The sequence below is a fragment of the Fistularia commersonii genome, chromosome 35 (genome assembly GCF_037954325.1).
Source record: "Fistularia commersonii isolate RoL2024-O1a breed Wild chromosome 35, RoL_Fcom_v1.0, whole genome shotgun sequence".
NCBI classification, from domain to species: Eukaryota; Metazoa; Chordata; class Actinopteri; order Syngnathiformes; family Fistulariidae; genus Fistularia; species Fistularia commersonii.
This window is the reverse complement of record NC_141318.1, coordinates 8,698,774-8,718,161: the sequence shown is the minus strand read 5'-3', so window position 1 is coordinate 8,718,161 and position 19,388 is coordinate 8,698,774. Positions and strand designations below refer to the sequence as shown.

Here is a 19,388-nt window from a genome sequence, read left to right as displayed (position 1 = left end):
GGAACAAAAACTATCAGGAGCTCAGTTTCAGAGGGACTCCAAAAAAATATTATTCACTAGAATATACTGACTTTGGTGCTGTCCCCAAATCAGAATTGCTGCTAAATATTTTTTAACCTAAAAAAATAATTCAAAGCAAAAAGGATCTTAAGCTTAAAATCAGCGCACTTTTGAGAGGAGATTCTGACTGAACAACATTCATAAACATCAAAACCTTTTCCCCACTGACATTTAAACATGAGAATAAATGGACAATGGGACACTCAAGCAACAAAGATTTAATGTGGCAAAATTGAACACAAAGTGGAAAGCTCAGCTGAGATCACAAAACATATTCTTGTCAGTCAGTTATGATCTTTGATTCACTCTTTTACAAAATACATTTGTAAAATTCCTATGAATTTAAAGCACCCTGTGTGTGTGTCTCACACACACACACACACACACACACACACACACACACACACACACACACACACACACACACACACACCTTATCCTTAATTAATCAAATATAAAATTAACATCTCCATGCATCACATTTTAACAGTTGTTTTTCGATAGAGACAACTAACTAAGGAGCAGATGCAGACTGATAAGTTTTTGGGGATATGCTGGTCACTGATATTTTGCTCCAGAAACATTGTAATATTTGTAAAGCCAAAAGGTCTGATAGCTTTGTCTTAATTACATTCCCAGCTGGGTAGGTATTATTTTGCTGTCAATGTCAGGATTTGTCATGTATTTGACTTGGATGTGGTGTTGATTCAAGCTTTTTTTCACCAACAAATCAAAACTGAATGTCTTCTGATTATCGAAATGCAAATATCCACAACACAGGGTCTTAAAAAACTAGAGGCTGCATTGGTATCAGTCCAACTAAAGCATAATGTCATCTTGACCGTGACAACATGCTTTAAAGATATGTGAATTGAAGATCAGTGTCAGCTCAGAAAACCCCAAATCATAACAAAACAAAAAAACTCAGCTTTGGTGGAGCTCTATTTCAGTGTGGTGATTTGAAGCCCAAATACAAACACACTGTATATACAAATATACAAAAGGCTGGTGGAGGGAAGTACGATATTTTTGTGACATTGTGACTTGCAAACTCTGGCGCAAACGTAGTTTCCAATTTATAATGAGTGATTGTTTTTACTTGATTTCCCAAGCCAACCAGCCTTACAGATCCCCTTCATTCTCTTATACTCATTGTTTCTGGTTGAGTTTTATAGTCTTGCTCAGCTGTACTGCCATAAGCTTACACTCTTGAGGGATATCCCATTATGCACCTCTCATTCCTCCCACTCATCCTGTCTTGTCCATTATCAATGTATGATAGTAACTTAATTTCTTTTCCCAAAGCCTCGGGCTCTCATTTCTCAGATTCCTATGTGACCTTGCTTGATCTACTGCAGTGGTCTTGCTAGTCCTCCACCATTGTTATTACTTTAATGAATATTAATAAAAGCTACTATTGTACAATTTCAGCTATTACCATCTCACAGTCAGTGCTAATGGAAATAGTAAGTGATCATTTGTGCCTGCCCCTCTTAACCCTCATACCCCCATTTGTCTGTATCAAACCTCTGCTTTCTGTCGTCCGACTCTCTCTCTCTGTCTCTCTGTTTTTACCCCAACTGGTCCAGACAGAAGGCCGCCCACAATGAGCTTGGATCTGTCCAAGGCCTGGTAAAAGGCAGTTTTTTCTTACTGCTTTCGCTAAGTGCTTGCTCGTGGGGGAATGTTGGGTTTCTGGAAATAATTTAAAGAGTGTGGTCCAGACCTACTCTACATCATAAGTGTCATGAAAAACTCGGTTGTCATTCAGTGCCATATAAATAAAATCTGACTTGACATTCGGCAGTAAAAACATTGACGACAAACAACTACCAGACAAAGAAAGATGCTTAAGGCAATTCCCAAACCTATACAGTGAGTTTGGTTTTGCAACTGAAACAATGAGCATTTGTCTGTGGACACAGTAGCAGCTACAGCTATGCAAGCATCTCGGAACTTTATGTATGTTCAAACTTTTCTTTCCCAAAAGCGAGATTTCTCGATAATAAGGCTGTGTGATATGAAATATATATAAATATTCAGGAGTCAATCTTTTTACTCATATGTGTGTGTGTGGCGTGTGTGTATACTGTATATATCAAATTTCTCATGTACTCTTGCTGATTTATTGTGACTTTGTGTGAGCTGATGCTAATTTTGAGCCAGTCCCATGCTGATTTTTAAAAAATTTCAAACAAATTCCCCTGGATTTTCTCAATAACATTAAGAATAGAGTTCTTTCCAACTTCAAAGTGATTTGTTTTGAAGGAGGCACAGCATGAAAAGCTGAGTTTTCCAATGCTTATTGGGTATAAATTAGTTTAGAGAGGAAGAATGACAATATGACAATTAAATTATGTCAATTTCCAGCATTGCAAAAATACACGAGTCACAGTTTCATCATATAGGGTATATGCCAATATATACTATCAGTTTTGTTTCATAAGACAGAAAATAACTGCAAATTTTATTCTAAATACTTTTTCATACAAAAAAAAACAGAAAAAGACAGCAGAGATTTAGTGGTTTTACAGTGACTTCACAAAATAGTTATTGTTGATTGTATAAATATATCTAATTATGAATTTCCCATTTTTGGTATGTTAACTGTATAGCTTTCAGTGAAAACTGTTCCCACAGCATGTTGTATGAAATCATTGAATTCCTTACAAAATGATGACTAAAACAAATTTTTTTGGTATGTTTTACTAGTTTAACATCTGATGTATTCCATTTTTTATGTCTTTTCCAGATATAAATATTCTGTAGAGCAGAGGTTGTAGGGCAAAGAGATAAAAGAGAGACAAAGAAAAAGAGAGGTTGTAGGGGAAAGAGATAGGGATACAAAGGAAAGAGAGACAAAATTTCGTACAAGTCTGGTGCTTTCACATGGAATGAAGCCAGATGCTTGTATAACTCAACAGTTTGCCAAAGTTATTGTCAATGTAATGCTATATTAAAGTTTGTCGCAGATAGTCAAAATCAATATTCTTTCAGAATATTTCATCTTCAGTATAATCAAGACTAACGGAAGGAAAGAGGTGACTTGGCAATCAAATACAAAGATCTGCCTGTTTGTCTAACATAGAATTCAACTGTCACTAGATATACCTAATCAACTGAGACAACACACCTGCATCATCGTGTTCCTACTTGAAGAAAATCTGGCATGTAGGTGCCCATGAACCCGTGGACATTTTCAACTACAAATGATAAAGACCGGAATGAAAAGATCGAACGCAGTAGTTCACCTCTTAAGTCATTACAATTTGTCATTTTTAATCTGAGAGAAAAAACACAATCAAGCTCAGCGAATTTTTGCAGACAGGAGTTTGTAATCTTTGGCTGAAATACTGTCCGATTAAGAGTCTTAACTCGTCCCTGTCTTTCAAATGACAGGCAGCACAAATAACTTCTAAATATCTATTTGTTTCATTTTGTAAAAATAATCTCTTTTTTTCTAAACTAGGTTCCATAAATCTCTTTGTATAAGACTGTGAGAGCAACAGCATACAGGACTGTGGTTGAGTGATTGTGTAAACTCTGTGGCACCAGAGTGATGCATCAGTTTTATTTTTACAGCCAAAACATTTTGTGTACCATTCTTTTGTAAGTCTTCCATTTGCTGTCAAAACAACCCTGGACAATCGAGAGGCACGTTGGGCCCTTTGTCTGGTCATTACCTGCACGAGCTAAGTCAACAGGGAATTAGAATTAAACATAAATAAAGCATAAGTATTTCTTCCTTTTATTTTAAGGCAACCACCTTCATTTTACTGTGTATCCTATAGTCATCTCTACCCCCCTGGCAAGCATGCAGAGATCCATATGATGGAAAATGAAAAAAATGTGAATCATCAATACCAGGCCACCTTCTCCAAGGCCCTGTGGTTCAGCTAAGACATGCATGCAACCATAGTAGGAGCTTTTGGCAATACATACGGTTTCAGCATGGATAACTCTGCCAGTCCAGCTGCTTAGCCAGTAAGCTTTCTGACATTTTTTTGGCACCTTACAAGAGACCAGGTTGTTTAGCCATCACAATTGTTTTTTTTTTCAGTCACTCACTTCCTTAATTTGGTTGTTTTCCTGCTTCAAGCTCAGTAGCTTTGCCGACAAACTATCCCCATGGTAACCACATAATCAATGTTATCCACTTAAGTTGTTGTTGGTCCTAATGTTGTGGTTGAATCATGTAAGCCAGCTTGCTTGCGCGCGCGTGCGTGCGTGCGTGCGTGCGTGCGTGCGTGTGTGTGTGTGTGTGTGTGAAAGACCTGATCAATTTACTTGTCGAATCTGCATTCCATGTTAGAAATTAACATCTGGCATTAATATAATTTCGTTTCTAAATGTCCGAATATCAACAACTGCACAACCTGACATTTTAAAATTTCGTGACCTTAGTATTTTGTCTAATTTTAATGGCAACCTGATTTTTTTCTGAAGGCTTTCTGACATTAAATTGATATCTGGTGCAGCTGGTTGTGACTGATAATCCAACAGTATCATGGTGGAAATGATCTCTACTATGACAAAATGTGGCTTAAATGTTGAGCAGTTATGTTTACTGAGTACTTTCTTACTTTGAATTATCGAATTGTCTTTATCTGGTATCTCTCGAGCTCTAGGTTGATAAAATAATGTAAGCGATACATTCTGGTCTCAGGTAATTGACCCGTTTGGGAGAATCTAAGATGGACACAACACAGCACCTGTATGGAGCTCCTACTTTACCACTAATGAAAGACACATCAGCTGGTTGCTGTAATTTTAAAATGTGCTACAATGACCAGTGCTTGAGCTGAAATGATGTAATTACAAAAAGGAAACTGTATCTATTTTGGTATTATTCCCACTTGCAACATTTACTGTTATTAGAGAGGCTATCATTAAATTAACGATGTCAACCTCTCTAAACGTATTTAGCCCTGCTGGACATCTTTGACGTCTGCTGTTAACTGCTTCTTCTGTTTTTCATTACAATAGTTATACCTGTCGTATGAATAAATACAGTTGTAAGCTTTGTCATCAGTAGCAACATACATTTCTGATTTATCCTGTTCTTGTCCACCATGGACATTTATTGCCTTTTGTATGATGAGAAAAAATTTAAATAAATATATTGCTTAAAAAAATAACATTCTCGTCTCATGCCGCAATTTACAGCCCTCCCACCATTGCAACCCCACCAGCATATGTACCAAATATTTTCTTAACATAGTAGTACCAGTGTCATAGAAGAAATGAAGCAAGGTTTTAAATTAAAGTTCTGAGACTGTGACCAGATGTGATGTCGGAAAAAAAGAAGTGAGCTCAGCAATGCTCCAAAACAAACACCAGGAAGAGAAGGGAAAATTCTGAGCTCCCTGTTTCATAGTCATACAGGATAAACCCCACGTTACCCTCCTCATCTACGGTGTCCTTTCTGCTTCTTGTTCCTTGCAGGGGTCCGAATGGGCTGGCTCGCCGCTCCATTCTCTAGCGGCCTTGGGGCCGTAGGCGGCGAGGTGGGAGAGAAGGGGACCGGCTCTCCATATGCACTGGACTTGAAAGGCCCAGCTGGGGAAAACTTAAGAGGACTGAGCAAAAGTAAACAGACAAGAGATATGGAGGAAAGACAGATGAAAACAAAGCAGTTCTGCAATGTGTGTGCTAATCAGATAATAATATTTGCTATTTATGAATGTACACACACAAATACACACACACTCTAAAGGTACAGCTTGGAAAATCAGTATATCATGAAAAAGTTCAATATTTTTTGTTAATCATTTCAGAAAGTGAAACCCATATATTATATAGATTCATTACACATAGAAAGAAATATCTCAAATCTCAACTAATGGAAGTTTTGATGATTATGGCTTAGATAATGAAACAAAAACAAAAATTCAGTGTCTCAGAAAAAAAAAAGAATATTTGCGGTAAAGTCCAAAACTGGAAAGTGGGGGCGCTAGTGAGGAGGACATGGAGTAGATCACACTTTCCAGAGCTTCTGCGGAGCCAATAATATTTATTTAATAAAACAGCAACATATATGAAAACCAGCCTAATATTTGACGAAAGAGAATATATGGGGACAAATGAACAAACTGCACGTACAGTGTCGATTTGACTGGCAGAAAACAGCAGAGTATGAGATTTGAAGTAGCCAATAACGGGAAAGTTACCCGGGCAAGGGTCGACCACATGAAGGCAGATATACGGGATATGAGAGGTGGATTGTCAACATGGTCTGATGAAGTGACCTCACTACGAGCCACAGTTACCAGCCTTCAGAATAAATTGTCAACCCTCAAAGAGCATTGTGAGGATATGGAGGGGAGAATGAGACAGAGCAACATCAGGATAGCTGGTGTTGCCGAGCAACTGAACAGTAGCTCTCCCAAAGAGGTCGCCAAAGTTAGAGAAGGACAGAAGTCCTACAGCTGGACCGGGATGTAAAGGTGGACAGATCACAACGTGGGTTTGCTTCCAGGGACCCAGGAGATCTGGAGAAGCCACGGGTGATCATAGCCAATATCATTACTAAACAAAGATTTGAGGATACTCACTGCAATTCTAGCTAGAAGGGTAAATAAGATAATTACCCAAATCATACACCATGACCAAACAGGCTTTATCACTGTAAGGTCTTGGGTAGATTATGTACGATGCCTATAAAATATGATATCTCATCGAAAAGATATGAAATCAGAGTCAATAATTGTATCTATAGATGCACAAAAAGCATTTGATCGGGTATCATGGCAATGTTGATTTCAAACACAAACGATTTAGATTTGGTCCTAATTTCGTAAACTGGGTTCAAACACTTTATTCATCCCCACAAGCAGCCGTTAAGGTCAATGGATACAAATCAGAGAGGTTTATGCTAGAACGAGGATGCAGACAAGGCTGCTCCTCATCAACCCTGCTGTTTGCTATCAGCACTGAGCCGCTTGCCCAGCTCATTGGAGACAACAACTACATTAACTACATTGCTGCTTTCTGGTGACTAGCTTTAGGGAGATGCTGATTTCATTTTCCAGCAGGACTTCACACCTGCCCCACAGCCAAAGGTAGCAAAAGCTAGTTCAATAACCAAGGTGTTACTGTACTTGAAAACTCACCTGACCTTAGCCCCATAGTTTCTCAATGGGGTATTGTGAAGAGGAAGATGAAAAACACCAGACCAAACAAAAGAGATGACCAAAAGACCACTATCAAAGCAAAGTGGACTTCCATTACATCTGAGCAGTGTCACAGACAGATCATCCCACACCGCATTGATGCAGGAATTCATGCCCAACTGTTTGGAGGCCCAACCAAGTATTGAGCGGATAGAAATGAATGTACTTTTCAGAGGCCTTACCTGGTGTAATATTCTAATTTTCTGAAACAATGAAATTTGTTTTTCATTTTCTGTAAGCCAAGATCATCAGCATTTCAAAAAAGAAAGGCTTGAAATATTCAGCTAAATGTGTAATGAAACTATAACATATGAGTTTCACATGCTAAACTGAGTGACAAAATTATTGATCTTTTTCATGATATTCTTATTTTTTGAGCTGTGACTATATATTCATATTTTTTTTTCAAAATTCTTATAAGTCTTTTCCTCTGCAATTTCATATATCGAATGACGGCTGATGACATGATGGCTGTATTTTATTTGATTAAGTGTTGGTCTGTGGTACCTGATTGGTGTTCGTGGGCTGCTGGTGTGTCTGCGAACGTGGCGATTCCTGGGTTCAAATGAAAAACCTTCTTTGAGGCTCTCGAGGACCGAGGGGGCCACGTAGGTGAAGCCCTGTAAGAGAATTGCTCACTTCATTGACTGATAAACAACAATCTTTGAATATACCCACTGTTTACTACAAGAGGAAGTTATGAATGCAGATGTGCAACATTGCTCTTCACATGGAAATTACCATCTCTGAGTTTCAGAGAACATGATGGGGATCAATATTCTGCTGTTGTTTTTAAACCTAATCCTCCAAAACAGATTTTCCCTTGCAATTGCAGAAAAAATCTTTAAAAATAGCCACTTTTTTATTTACTGTCTGAATTCTGAGATAATATCAAATGAAATCAACAGTGACAAAGGTTATCATATTGAAGCATTTTTCAAAATTCTGTGATAATGATATAATGCATTTTCTCTTGTGGGGAAGATTGTAGCTCATAACAAGAAAAAGAGGAATGTTTCCAGGTTCACTTAATCACTACTTAGTTTCTTGAGCCATAGACAAAAAAATGCTGTACTATGACAGCGTCATATTATAAACCATTCTTAAACTGCACTTGTTTTAGAAAAATATTTTTCTTCAAAATTATGCTATAATTCTGAATTTCTTATGAGAATTAATATATTAATTAATATTGATAACATTAAAGTTTAACAATTGATGAGAGTGGAGGGGACTTGCTCAGAGCCGGGAAGTAGGGCAACAATTAATAGTTCAACTGATTCCAAGTCCTTGAAACATTGTTGTTATCATGTTTTTAAAAAAATAGCAAAAAGCTACCTAAAATTGAAAAAAGTGCTTTCAAATTTAGAAATAACAATAATAATAATGATAAAACATAATGAAACAATGAAAAAACACCTTTTGAACAATATTAAATAAAACATGTAAGAAAAAAAACAAAAACATATAATTTCAAATATAGGTGGTGTGGTTTCCCAAAGTTATGTTAAGGGAAGTTTTGAAGAAGCAACTCACCGCAAAGGCGAGCTCTGCGCTGTGGCTCAGTGTGGTGTCATCTGGACTGTCCACCGGCGTTTGCCTGGTGAACCTGGTGTCAAACTGGCTAACGTCCTCGTCCGAATGCTGCACAACGGAGTACAGGGAGGAAGCAGGGGATCCGTCAAGACATCAACAGAAAGAAGAGGATATCTATGACTTCTTTTATGAATGGGTGAAGTGAAGCATTTAAAAGCATGGTGATGGAACAGCACTAGCCTGGATAATCCACTAAATCTTTGACATAAATTTAGAATAATCCCATTAGTAACACTTGTAAGAAATGGAAAAAAAACAAACATAGAACTGCCTAAAATTGGCACATAATCTACAAATTAATAACATATGTCTAACAAACGCTTTACAAATGTAACAGCCTTTCAGCAATTGCAAAAAAAAAAATTGACAAGGAAAATCACAAAAGTTTAAGGGAATAACTACCGCAATTGAAAATTAGGAGAAATTTGTGAAATCATTAATCATCATTGTGGTTTGTGAAATCATCGATATCAAGCTACTCAGCAACTCTTGAAGACATACTCAGTTACTTTACTTGAGCACATCGACATTGTGTCCATGTCCACCCACCAAATGAGGTTTGTAAGGAGGCTCCACTCGCTTATTCAGCAGGTCCTCCCAGTTGATGTGTTTGAAGAACGGATGTTTCTGAAGATAAATTTAAAATGAAATCAACGACAAATGCAGAGGTTCATGAGGTGATCTGCCATAAGGAGAAAAGGATATGAGCCCTTCATTCATGTATATGTATGAAAATATTTCATGAGAAACACCTACGTAAACTCGCCTGAAAAGCTAAATGTTGTGTTGATAGTCACTAAGGCAGTAACTGGTGTCCGTGTTAGTTACCTGAATGTCAGCGCAGTCCATTTTACCGGAGCCCAGTCTTTGGGTAGGGTTCTTCTTCAGCAGCTAGAATTATTACATTTAAAACACTTCATTGGTTTAATTTACTCTATATCCTGTTGCTTCATTGCTGTTACTAAAATTTAGTATGAATATGTTTTGGAGAATGAAATGCTCATCTGATTTTAACACTTGAAGAAAAAAAACAAATACAATGTAAAGGATTATGTCAATAATGTTGAATTTGAGTATACATATAATCAAAGGGATAATGAAAGCACAAAAAGATATACTGGAGGAATTCAAGATAAATACAAAAAAAATTGTGACCAATCACAGAACAAAGATTAGCTACTGAAATGTCTTATGTCAGTGCGTAAATATAATACAAGGGGAAAAAAAAAATTCTGTTTTATTCTGAAAATTAACCTTTTTTACTTGACATTAAACCAAGTTTCAGTTTTGAAGTTTAAGAAAAGAGATTTTGACAGAGCATGTGCATTCTGTCAAAAGCATGTGACAGAGACCATTTCAAACAATGTAGCTTTTTGTGCTAAAGATGAACAGCATATTGACGATTGGGGCGGATGTAATTTCATATCTATATTAATATTCAAGTAACACAGTGTGTGTGTGTGTGTGTGTGTGTGTGTGTTACAGACCTTCTTGATTAGGTCCCTGGCGTCAATGGTCAGGTATGGGGGCAGATTGAGTTTACACTTCAAGATCTTATCGATTGTCTTCTTTCTGTTTTCAGCTGTGAATGGCGGCTAAGGGGTGGGATGTAATAAACAATATTAATTATACTTATTTTCAAGTTTATGCAAGTTTACCAAATAAGCATATTAATGACTTTAGTTTCTCAGCACTTCATACAATTTAATGAGCAGTCTCATCATTTTTAGCTTAACTGTCCGGTAAAAACAAACTGATTGAATATTATGTCTACACGCCAAGTTGGCTAACGACAGTTTAGGTGTGGATATTTCCTTGACATTGATTGACATGGGCATTGATTTTGTGTTGGTTTTCACTGTTGTTGTTCGAAAAACAAGTTTGTTGACTTCCTGACATAAAAATATTAGTTTAGTTTCCAGGCAATGTGATTTTTTTGAGGCACCAAAACACCTCAGCATGGATTAGGGAGACCAAGGCACCCTCTTGAAACCTGGACCCTGGATTTGTAAAGCACTTTGTGAAATGTGAAGTGTGACCTCTCTGGAAGATGGAAAAACCATTGGGTAACCTTGGTTCTACAACTGCGCTCCCAAAGAGGGAGTAAATTCTCCTTTATTTTCTGAAGCTGCTCTGGTTGCCAAGAGTCATGTGGGTGTAGGGATACTGATAAGACCCCAGTATTGGCAAGCCAACAGTACCATGGCCTTGAAAAGAGCAGGTTTATGGATAGATTTATATGTCAGAATGTTTTCCATACTTCCATATTGGCTCCAAAGGGATCAAATATAAATAGCACGGCACACCTTGACTATGGCACATCAAAAAGTAGTTAACCCAGAGGAGAGTCGTACCGATCCGGTCATCATATCATACATCAGGGCACCCAGACTCCACCAGTCTACTGCTCTGTTGTGACCTGACCTGGTCAGAATCTCTGGAGCCCTGAGAGGAAGAAAGAAGAATAGAGACATTGTCAAATGGCTAGTTTGAGTTATGCGTTTGGTGAGAAATAAATGAAAATCCAAAACTGAAATGATCCAAAAATCCTTCAACTGTACATTAAATCCTAATGAAAGGTGGACAAGATTTAATGATGTGAGCGATCAGAAGCAGATTACATAATTGTAAAGTTAGTGAGGTTTAGCATTTGCTCAACATGTCGCTTGAGCATTAGGCATGCTTTACACATTAGCCACATATATTACAGGATACATGCATAGCCTTTGTTACCCACATATATTCGATAGTGCCACAGAAGGTATGAGTGACAGTTCCATCATGGATCGATTCCTTACAGAGGCCAAAGTCAGTGAGCTTGATGTGTCCTTTAAATGAAAAAGAAAATCTCTTCAGAATCCTTCGTGTCTTCATGTGCTTTATTTAGAAATTAGATTAACTACTAATCGAGGGACCAATGGGTTTGGTTTGGGAACGCACCAAAATTTAGGGTTTTAGATATTGGATTATCTTGCTATATCAAAGAAAGCAATTCCTCAAAAGGAAGACAGAAAGGAATTTGGATGTCTGTAGATCTGTAAGCTAGAACTATCATTAAAATAACAGCATGACTGCACCACAGTACCAAGAAACTACTTCAGTATGATTTTAAAGAATCCTGCTCTTGCTACATGAGGGATAAGCGGTGGTGATGGATGGATGGATGGATGGATGGATGGATGGATGGATGGATGGATGGATGGATGGATGGATGGATGGGTGGCTACTGAAACTGATATGGAAACTCTTAAAGTCATGTATTGTAATGCCCCACAGAACCACTAGAGGACAGTTGGCATTGTATTGAAAAAAAGGCAACCAAGTAAAAACATCGTGATGGCTGAATTATCAATTCATTGCTTATTTTTATTAAACCTATAAAAGCTGGGGGAACCGTTTTCATTCATTTATAAACTTGCTCTTGGTGAAACATTTAATGTTCATTGAGGGGCCAAGTTTGCACTTGACAAGTTTATGCCTTGGCATTGTGTCTATTTTAGATATTGACAGGTATGAGGAAATAGATAACCTTCCTCTAAATGGCACTGCATCAAGTAGTTTTCAGTTATTAAAAACAGACACAAACATTTCACCTCAGGATACATTTAGTAAAACAAATACAAATTATACATAAAAATATGAGCTTATAGCTGTTGTCCACTCTTGAGTGGTGTCAAAATGCCTTCTTTCAGTGTTTTCCAAACGGATGATTGGCTGTCTTGAGAAAAGTGGCATAGCCAGTATCTTCTTTTTACTCACTTTTAACAGAATCTCATAGAACTTGCTAAGAAAGGCATAAGTGCTCTCAATGGTATTCTTTTAGAACATCCAATTATATGGTTGTCACAAAACCATTATGTGTTACTTGGTAAACTTGTGCCCTCCTCAACATGCTGCCCTTCATGGCAGATGGCGCCGTCCGTGGCAGATGTGTTTGCTTGTTCGTTTTTTTTACTGTTCATATTCATATCTATCATATTTATAATAATGTTTACACTCTTCTTACTGCAGACAGCAAAGTAGGAATTTCACTGTACAGGGAAAAACGTTTCTAAACTGCACATGTGACAGTATGCACTTTGAATCTTGAATCTTGCAAAAACGAAAAAAAAAAAAAAGAGCAATTGAATCTTATTGAGCCAAAGGAAGCCCAGAAGCTATTTGTATGTAGAAACCTGTCATCTTGTGTTATTCTGAAGTGCTTTAGCAAACAATGGTAATATTGTCCAATGCTTAAATACAAAAGTATGTCGTCTCAGACAAGCACATGATACTTTACCTTGATGACTGAGCATTATGTTTTCAGGTTTTAAGTCTCTATAAATAATCCCACTGGAGTGGAGATGACCGAGAGCCAGGGTGATCTCTCCCAGGTAGAAACTGCAAGCACACACACACAAAGGAGAAGTTCACACCCCCAGACTAAATTTTCACTGATTCATGTGGATGTTAAGACTGCAGAACACCGACATCTGCTGGATGACAAAGGAAAAGGACAATACAACAAAAAGCACAATTGCCAAAAAATGGGATTTCAAAAGGCGAAGCTGTCTACAACTGGCAATTTCAATGACCTCTCACCACTCAATGCAGGAGCACAACAGTTTTCTCAAAAAGAACAATAGCTGAACTCATGAGCAAGTGTGGATTCTCACCAAGCTGTGTCCTCCATGAATATGCCCTCCTTTTCTAGTTGCATGAACAGCTCACCTCCTGGTAAAGAACAGCGATACAAATTAGTTAAGTGCTACTACACAGCTCTCCTTAGTTCTTATTAAAACAGGGTTGGTCTCTCACCACTGAGACATTCGAGTATAAGGTAGAGTTTCCCCCCCGTCTGGAAGGCGTACAGGAGGTCTACGATAAACGGGTGTCGCACTGTCTCCAGGATCTCCCTTTCTGCTCGCGTATGTGCTGTGTCTTTGGCATTACATACGATTTTTGCCTGAAAACAACACAATGGAAGAGGAAAGAGGACAAATCACAAAGATGCTGTGCATTTTGACGGACAACTGCAGAGGATATATTCTGCATATGCTGTCTTTGAGGAAGGAGGTTGCCTACCTTTTTCAGAACCTTCATTGCAAATATTTTTCCTAACTGGGCACCTTGAACCTTCCGCACCTGGAAGACCTGTGAGGACATTTTATTTTCTCATTAATAACACAAAAAGAGATATGAACTTGTCAAAAAATTATTTTCAATCATCCTCCCTTCATCACTTCAACAGAGCTGAATTTTCCTGGGTATTTTGCTGATCAGTATCAATTTTTCCCCATGATATTTCTTTACTGATTATGCAATCACTTGTGGTACTTTTTAATCAATTGTTAAGAGCCTCGGTCAAACGTTTCAATCTTACTCAGGAATTCTGAGCATCTGTTGCTGTAGCTTTTTATCATGGTTCATAATAATACATTGTGATCCTAATCCTATTTGTGTGTGAGTGGGTGTCGATATGTGTGTCACTTCCATCATTAATCACACTGACACTCCAGTTATATATATGTATATATATATATGTATATAACTGGATTGTTATAAACAATGTGATATTTCAATTTTGCAATTTTGAGCTCACGCAGACTTCTACACATACAATCACAACCAAGTGACAGTACCTTTTTCATGTAAATGATTTGTAATATTTTGCATCCAGGTGACTTTAATTTTGAAGATTTCTGGTTAATTTTTGGGCCACTTTCTGCCTAAGGCTTGGTACTCTTGCTTATTTATTTCTTGATTTCTAACATTTTTTATTCATGCATCTTCTGGCTCTCATCTGCAGTAGGGTCGCGGGGGCAGCAGCCGAACCAGAAACGCCCAGACTTCCCTCTCCACGACCACTTGGTCCAGCTCTTCCGAGGGATCCCAAAGCGTTCCCAGGCCATCGTAGAGACATAGTTCCTCCAGCATGTCCTGGGTCTTCCCTAGGGCCTCTTCACAGTTGGACACACCCAGGATATCTCACCAGGGAGGCATCCAAGAGGCATCCTAATCAAATGCCTGAGCTTTTCGCTCTCAAGGACCCTGCAGAGGGCATTGAGTCGGTCCACTGTTGACTAGAGCAAATACCCCGCTGCTGCACCTAGATCTGAGATTCAACGACACGGTGGACACCCCTCTCCTGAACCCCGAGTGGACTTTTCCAGGGAGGCTGAGGAGTTTGAACCCCCTGTAGTGGGAGCACACCCTCCAATCCCCACCCCAAGAGGGGGATCACCACCCCAGTTTGCCTACCCAGAGGCACTGCCCCCACCTTCCATGCAATGTTATAGAGGCATGTCAGCCAGGACAGCCCTAAAATATCCAGTCTTAAGGAACTCAGGACTGATCTCATCTAACCTATCTCATCCAACCTAGGGGCCCTGCAACTGAGAAGCTTTTTGACTAACCCGGCAACCTCAGCCCCAGAATAAGGAGAGTCCACCCCAAAGTCCCCCAACTCTGCTTCCACATTGGAGAGTGTGTCACCGGTATTGAGGAAGCATTGGAAGTATTCATTGGAAGTAAACATCTTGTGTGAAGGTCAGCAGCCCACCATCCCCACTGCACTGTACCCCACTGCCTCAACAATGAAGGCACGGAACATGGTCCACTCTGACTCAATGTCTCCAGTCTCCCTTGGGACGTAGTTGAACCTCTGCCGGTGGTGGGAGTTGAAACTCTGTCTGACAGGGGGCTCTGCCAGATGTTCCCTTCAGACCCTCATAATATGTTTGTGTCTACCAGGCGTGACTGGCACCCCAGGAGACAGCGCTCCACCACATGGTGATCAGTTGACAACTTTTGCCCCTCTCTTCACTTGAGTGTCCAGAATATGCGCCTTTCAGTCAGCGTATACAACAAGTCGATCATTGAAACTTCGAACTAAGGTGTGTTGGTGCCAGGTGCACACCTTTATGTCTGAACATGGTGTTTGTTGCAGACAGTCTATGACGAACACATAAGTCCAGTAAAGGAGTTCAATCCTGCATTAAAAGGCCTGGTTCCAGGGCCTGAGCTGTGCGTTGAGGTGAGTCCGTCTATGTCTAGTTGGAACCTTTCAGCCTCCTGCACCAGCTCAGGTTCCTTCCCCACCAGAGAGGTAATATTCCATGTTCCTAGAGCCAGTTTCTGTAGCCGTGAATCGGACAGCCAAGGTCCCCCACTTTGGCCACCATCCATCTCGCATCGCAACCTTGCAGCTGACCCCCTATTCAATATTTCTGGTATTCACTTATATAATATTTTGAGGATATGAGGTGGTGATTTTAAGGCGATAATTGCCAAATTATTCATGATATTTTGAGTGATGTCTGTGTCATTTAACACAACTGGGACAGAAAAAGACAAACATGCACACACACCTTGCCATAAGCTCCTTTTCCCAAGACAGTGAGGAGCTCAAAACAGTCTGGCCCGACACGCTCGCTGTCTCTGTTGACACTCTCACTTGTTAGCTCCACCTCCTCTGTCTGCACACTGAAAGGGTTAAAAAGAGGTACAGAGAGAAGGACAGAGACAGAGGAGAGAGAGAGTAAATTGCATATGCCACACACCAAAAAAAAAAAAATTAGATAGAAATTAACTTTCATGCTGTGTAATTTTTTCTCATATTTTTTTGTGTAAGTGTGAAGTGGACTTACTTCTCAGGCTCTGGCATCGTGAAGTCACAAACATCTTCCTGTAGATTGAGACAAAAAAAGACATTCGGCTCAGTATTTTCCTTTTTTTTTTTAATTGTGGCCAAATCTGGGTATAAAATACTGACTGTTTTTCAGTACATGCAAATAGACTTGTCTGTGAAAAAAGGCCAGATTTTCTGAGGCACATAATCACCGAACTGAACTCAGATCTAAAAGTAGTTTGCGTAACGACTTATGCCAAGACGTAGCAAAGCAGGAATTTATATCTTATGAGCACCAACAGAATGATGCTGTTGCTTCGATGTGAAGCATATTCTTGATATTCTTGATATTCTTGATGCCTGATGTTTTTCATAGTGAACTTTGTACAGACTAAGGTGATGTGTACACTTGAAGAATTTAGCAGCGTGTCAGGATAGTACTTGAACATTTTCTTTGAAAATTAGCCTACTCTACTTTCACAGCCAAAGGGGGAATTCTTCAAGATCTCGGAAAACACACCTCTGTGTCGCTCACATCTTCAGTCTCCAGGTCGATGTCAAACACTCCAGCCATACTGTAACAAATACATGATTATATTGTTGTCCTCAAGGACAGAAATGAAACTCAAATCCAGATCGATGATTCAATTCAATTTTTTATAGTCCACATATTACAACAACATATTTATTGTCTGTTTATCCAAAATAGTTTTACTGTCTATTTAGTAACAGAAAAATGATTGGTTAACAGGGGCCAATTATCAGTAATGGTAGTAAACATGTTGAGTTCCCTTTGTGGCATATAAGCCATTGAAGAGCTCCTGATAATAGCTAAGTTTGTTACTATTTGTGTGTTTCATTGTTTGTATGCTTGAAATCAAGTGTTTTTGAAATAAAGTCTGTCTCCTGCATGAATGCTCATTTGTTCAATTCCATATTCCTTTTCCTGCTGATTTTTATTGATTTTTTGTAAATGCATAGCTTTATAGAAATTAAGTTTATTGTTTATTGGTAATCTTGTTTTGCTATGTTTCATGGCATTTCTTCTTTATTTTCTGATACTACCTTGCTATTTTTCATGGAACTATGGGAACTTCATGGAATATCTTGTTAAGTCAGTTCGTACTGAATATAGACTACTTTGCTGATTTTCAGAGAGCAAAATACATTTCCTCCAGATACAGATGTGTCTGAAAATAAACAGGATAAAGAAACACATAGGTGAACTGAAGCTATAATTAAAAGTCCATAATAGAAGGCATTGATATATTTATTCGGCTGCACTGTGATATTAGCAATCCAGAGATAAAACTCATTAGGCGAGGTCAGTCGGCCTCAAGACTCGCTCCCGAGGACGTCAGTGTTTACCTCAAAATACTCGACCCGCCCAAAACCTTGTATCATCCAAAAGACAGCTTTAACATGCACACGCCCAACACTAGCATGGAAGACCTCCTCACACACTTGGTACATTAACTGGACACACGAGTGTTTTGACGGGTACTTGTGACACGGGCATGTGTCATGCGTGAATGTAAGGCCAAAAAACGTGGCTTAATCTACAACTTTAAGGCAACGCTCAGCGAATTCATAGGGTTTCTAGCTGATAGGCGTCGGAGTCTCCTCGACATGTTAGCTGTGGCATGATAACGGCGTGGCCGTTAGCAGCTGCGTGGTCAGCTGTTTTGACAGGTACCATCATGCTAGCTCGACTAGCTTGTCTTACCTGTTCTCTCGGCAGTTCGACAGGTTTCTTCTCTCGACAGAATTCCAATGGTTTCACGAAAAACGCGTTAATATTCCTTCTTCTACACAAAAAAGGCTTTCGGTATCATTATTGTATGACCTTTGCAGCTGCAACATACACGACAGTGTTCTGCAGTACCCTGCTGCTGTCCTCGTATCACCCGGCTGTTAAACAGTACGGCGGCCCTGGAGGTTCAAACATCAACACGGTTTTCTCAACACATTCCGACATAGTCAGGCGTCTCACTCTAATTTATAAGGTTATTTTGTTGTCCTTTTCATTCTTGAAAGTTTTTTGTTAACCGTTTGTAATTTCTTTGAGTTTTTTGTTTTGTTTTGTTTTGTTTTGTTTTGTTTTGTTTTGTTTTGTTTTGTTTTGTTTTGTTTTGTTTTGTTTTTCTGCAAAAGTGCCATTGATTTAAGACATTTCCTCATGAAGCCAATTACTTGCATGGTTTGGGGTAAATTCTTGACAGTATTAATTATTAATTACAACAACAATAATATTAATAATAATAATAATAATAATAATAATAATAATAATAATAATAATAATAATAATAATACATAAAAAATAATAAATTCAATAATTTTGAAATGTCATGCTTTCTCATTCATTTCGACTTACTGTATTAGAAGCTATGTTGTCATTGTACAACCATACAACCAAATTTGAGTGAAACTCCCCAATTGTGTTTGAAAATATAGAGAGCCCATCACCTACAGATACACATCCTTACAATCTACTTCACACAGCACAGTGTATTCCTGTCCATAGCTGTGCTCCAGGCAAACCACACTGTGACACATTATGTCGTGCTTTCGATGGTAGCGCAATAGACGGACGCCAGCAGCTTCTGCTCCAGATTATTCTTTCTCAGGATTATAAGGAAGTGCAATCGCCACTGGGGCTTCTTTATCACAACTGTAGTGTTGATGGACCAGGAGAACTCATCTTGGATGTGCACATCCAGGAGCCTGAAAAAACAACACTAACACTGCTGGGTCTCCGGTGATGTTGAGAGGAGCATAGTCCACCTTGTTCCTCCTGAAGTCTATTCGTGGGGACAAATGTTATTTGTAAAGTTTTGTGATGTTCCAATATATCAATCAGTATGCTTGTTCAGTTGATATTCTTCTACAGATTCATGTTAATGCATGTGCTGACTCAGAAGGAAACTTTGCAAGTCAATATGTGACAAATG

General features: G+C 38.7%; 1 protein-coding gene across 1 annotated transcript; it reads right to left on the bottom strand.

The window, feature by feature from the left end:
• Positions 1–262: 262 nt before the first annotated feature.
• LOC147214080 (ribosomal protein S6 kinase beta-2-like) lies at positions 263–18,351 on the bottom strand. Its single transcript, XM_086142214.1, has 16 exons — positions 18,164–18,351; positions 16,958–17,012; positions 16,457–16,494; positions 16,178–16,292; positions 13,893–13,961; positions 13,626–13,773; positions 13,484–13,541; positions 13,108–13,208; positions 11,566–11,656; positions 11,183–11,273; positions 10,316–10,423; positions 9,657–9,719; positions 9,378–9,455; positions 8,769–8,876; positions 7,740–7,852; positions 263–5,639 (listed from the first exon to the last, which is right to left on the bottom strand). Exons 2-16 carry the CDS (start codon positions 17,009–17,011, stop codon positions 5,468–5,470), a joined length of 1,407 nt encoding a protein of 468 aa, XP_085998340.1. The 5' UTR covers position 17,012; positions 18,164–18,351; the 3' UTR covers positions 263–5,467.
• Between the last annotated feature and the right edge of the window lie 1,037 nt (positions 18,352–19,388).

Bases quoted from the DNA above. Each gene is read 5' to 3' on its own strand.
- LOC147214080 (XM_086142214.1), bottom strand. From the start codon at position 17,011: ATGGCTGGAGTGTTTGACATCGACCTGGAGACTGAAGATGTGAGCGAC. The intron at 9,720-10,315 runs GTCTGTAACACA...TAATAATTCTAG, and splicing joins CCAGGGACCTAATCAAGAAG to CTGCTGAAGAAGAACCCTAC. The intron at 5,640-7,739 runs GTACCACAGACC...ACTTTTGCTCAG, and splicing joins AGCCCACGAACACCAATCAG to TCCTCTTAAGTTTTCCCCAG.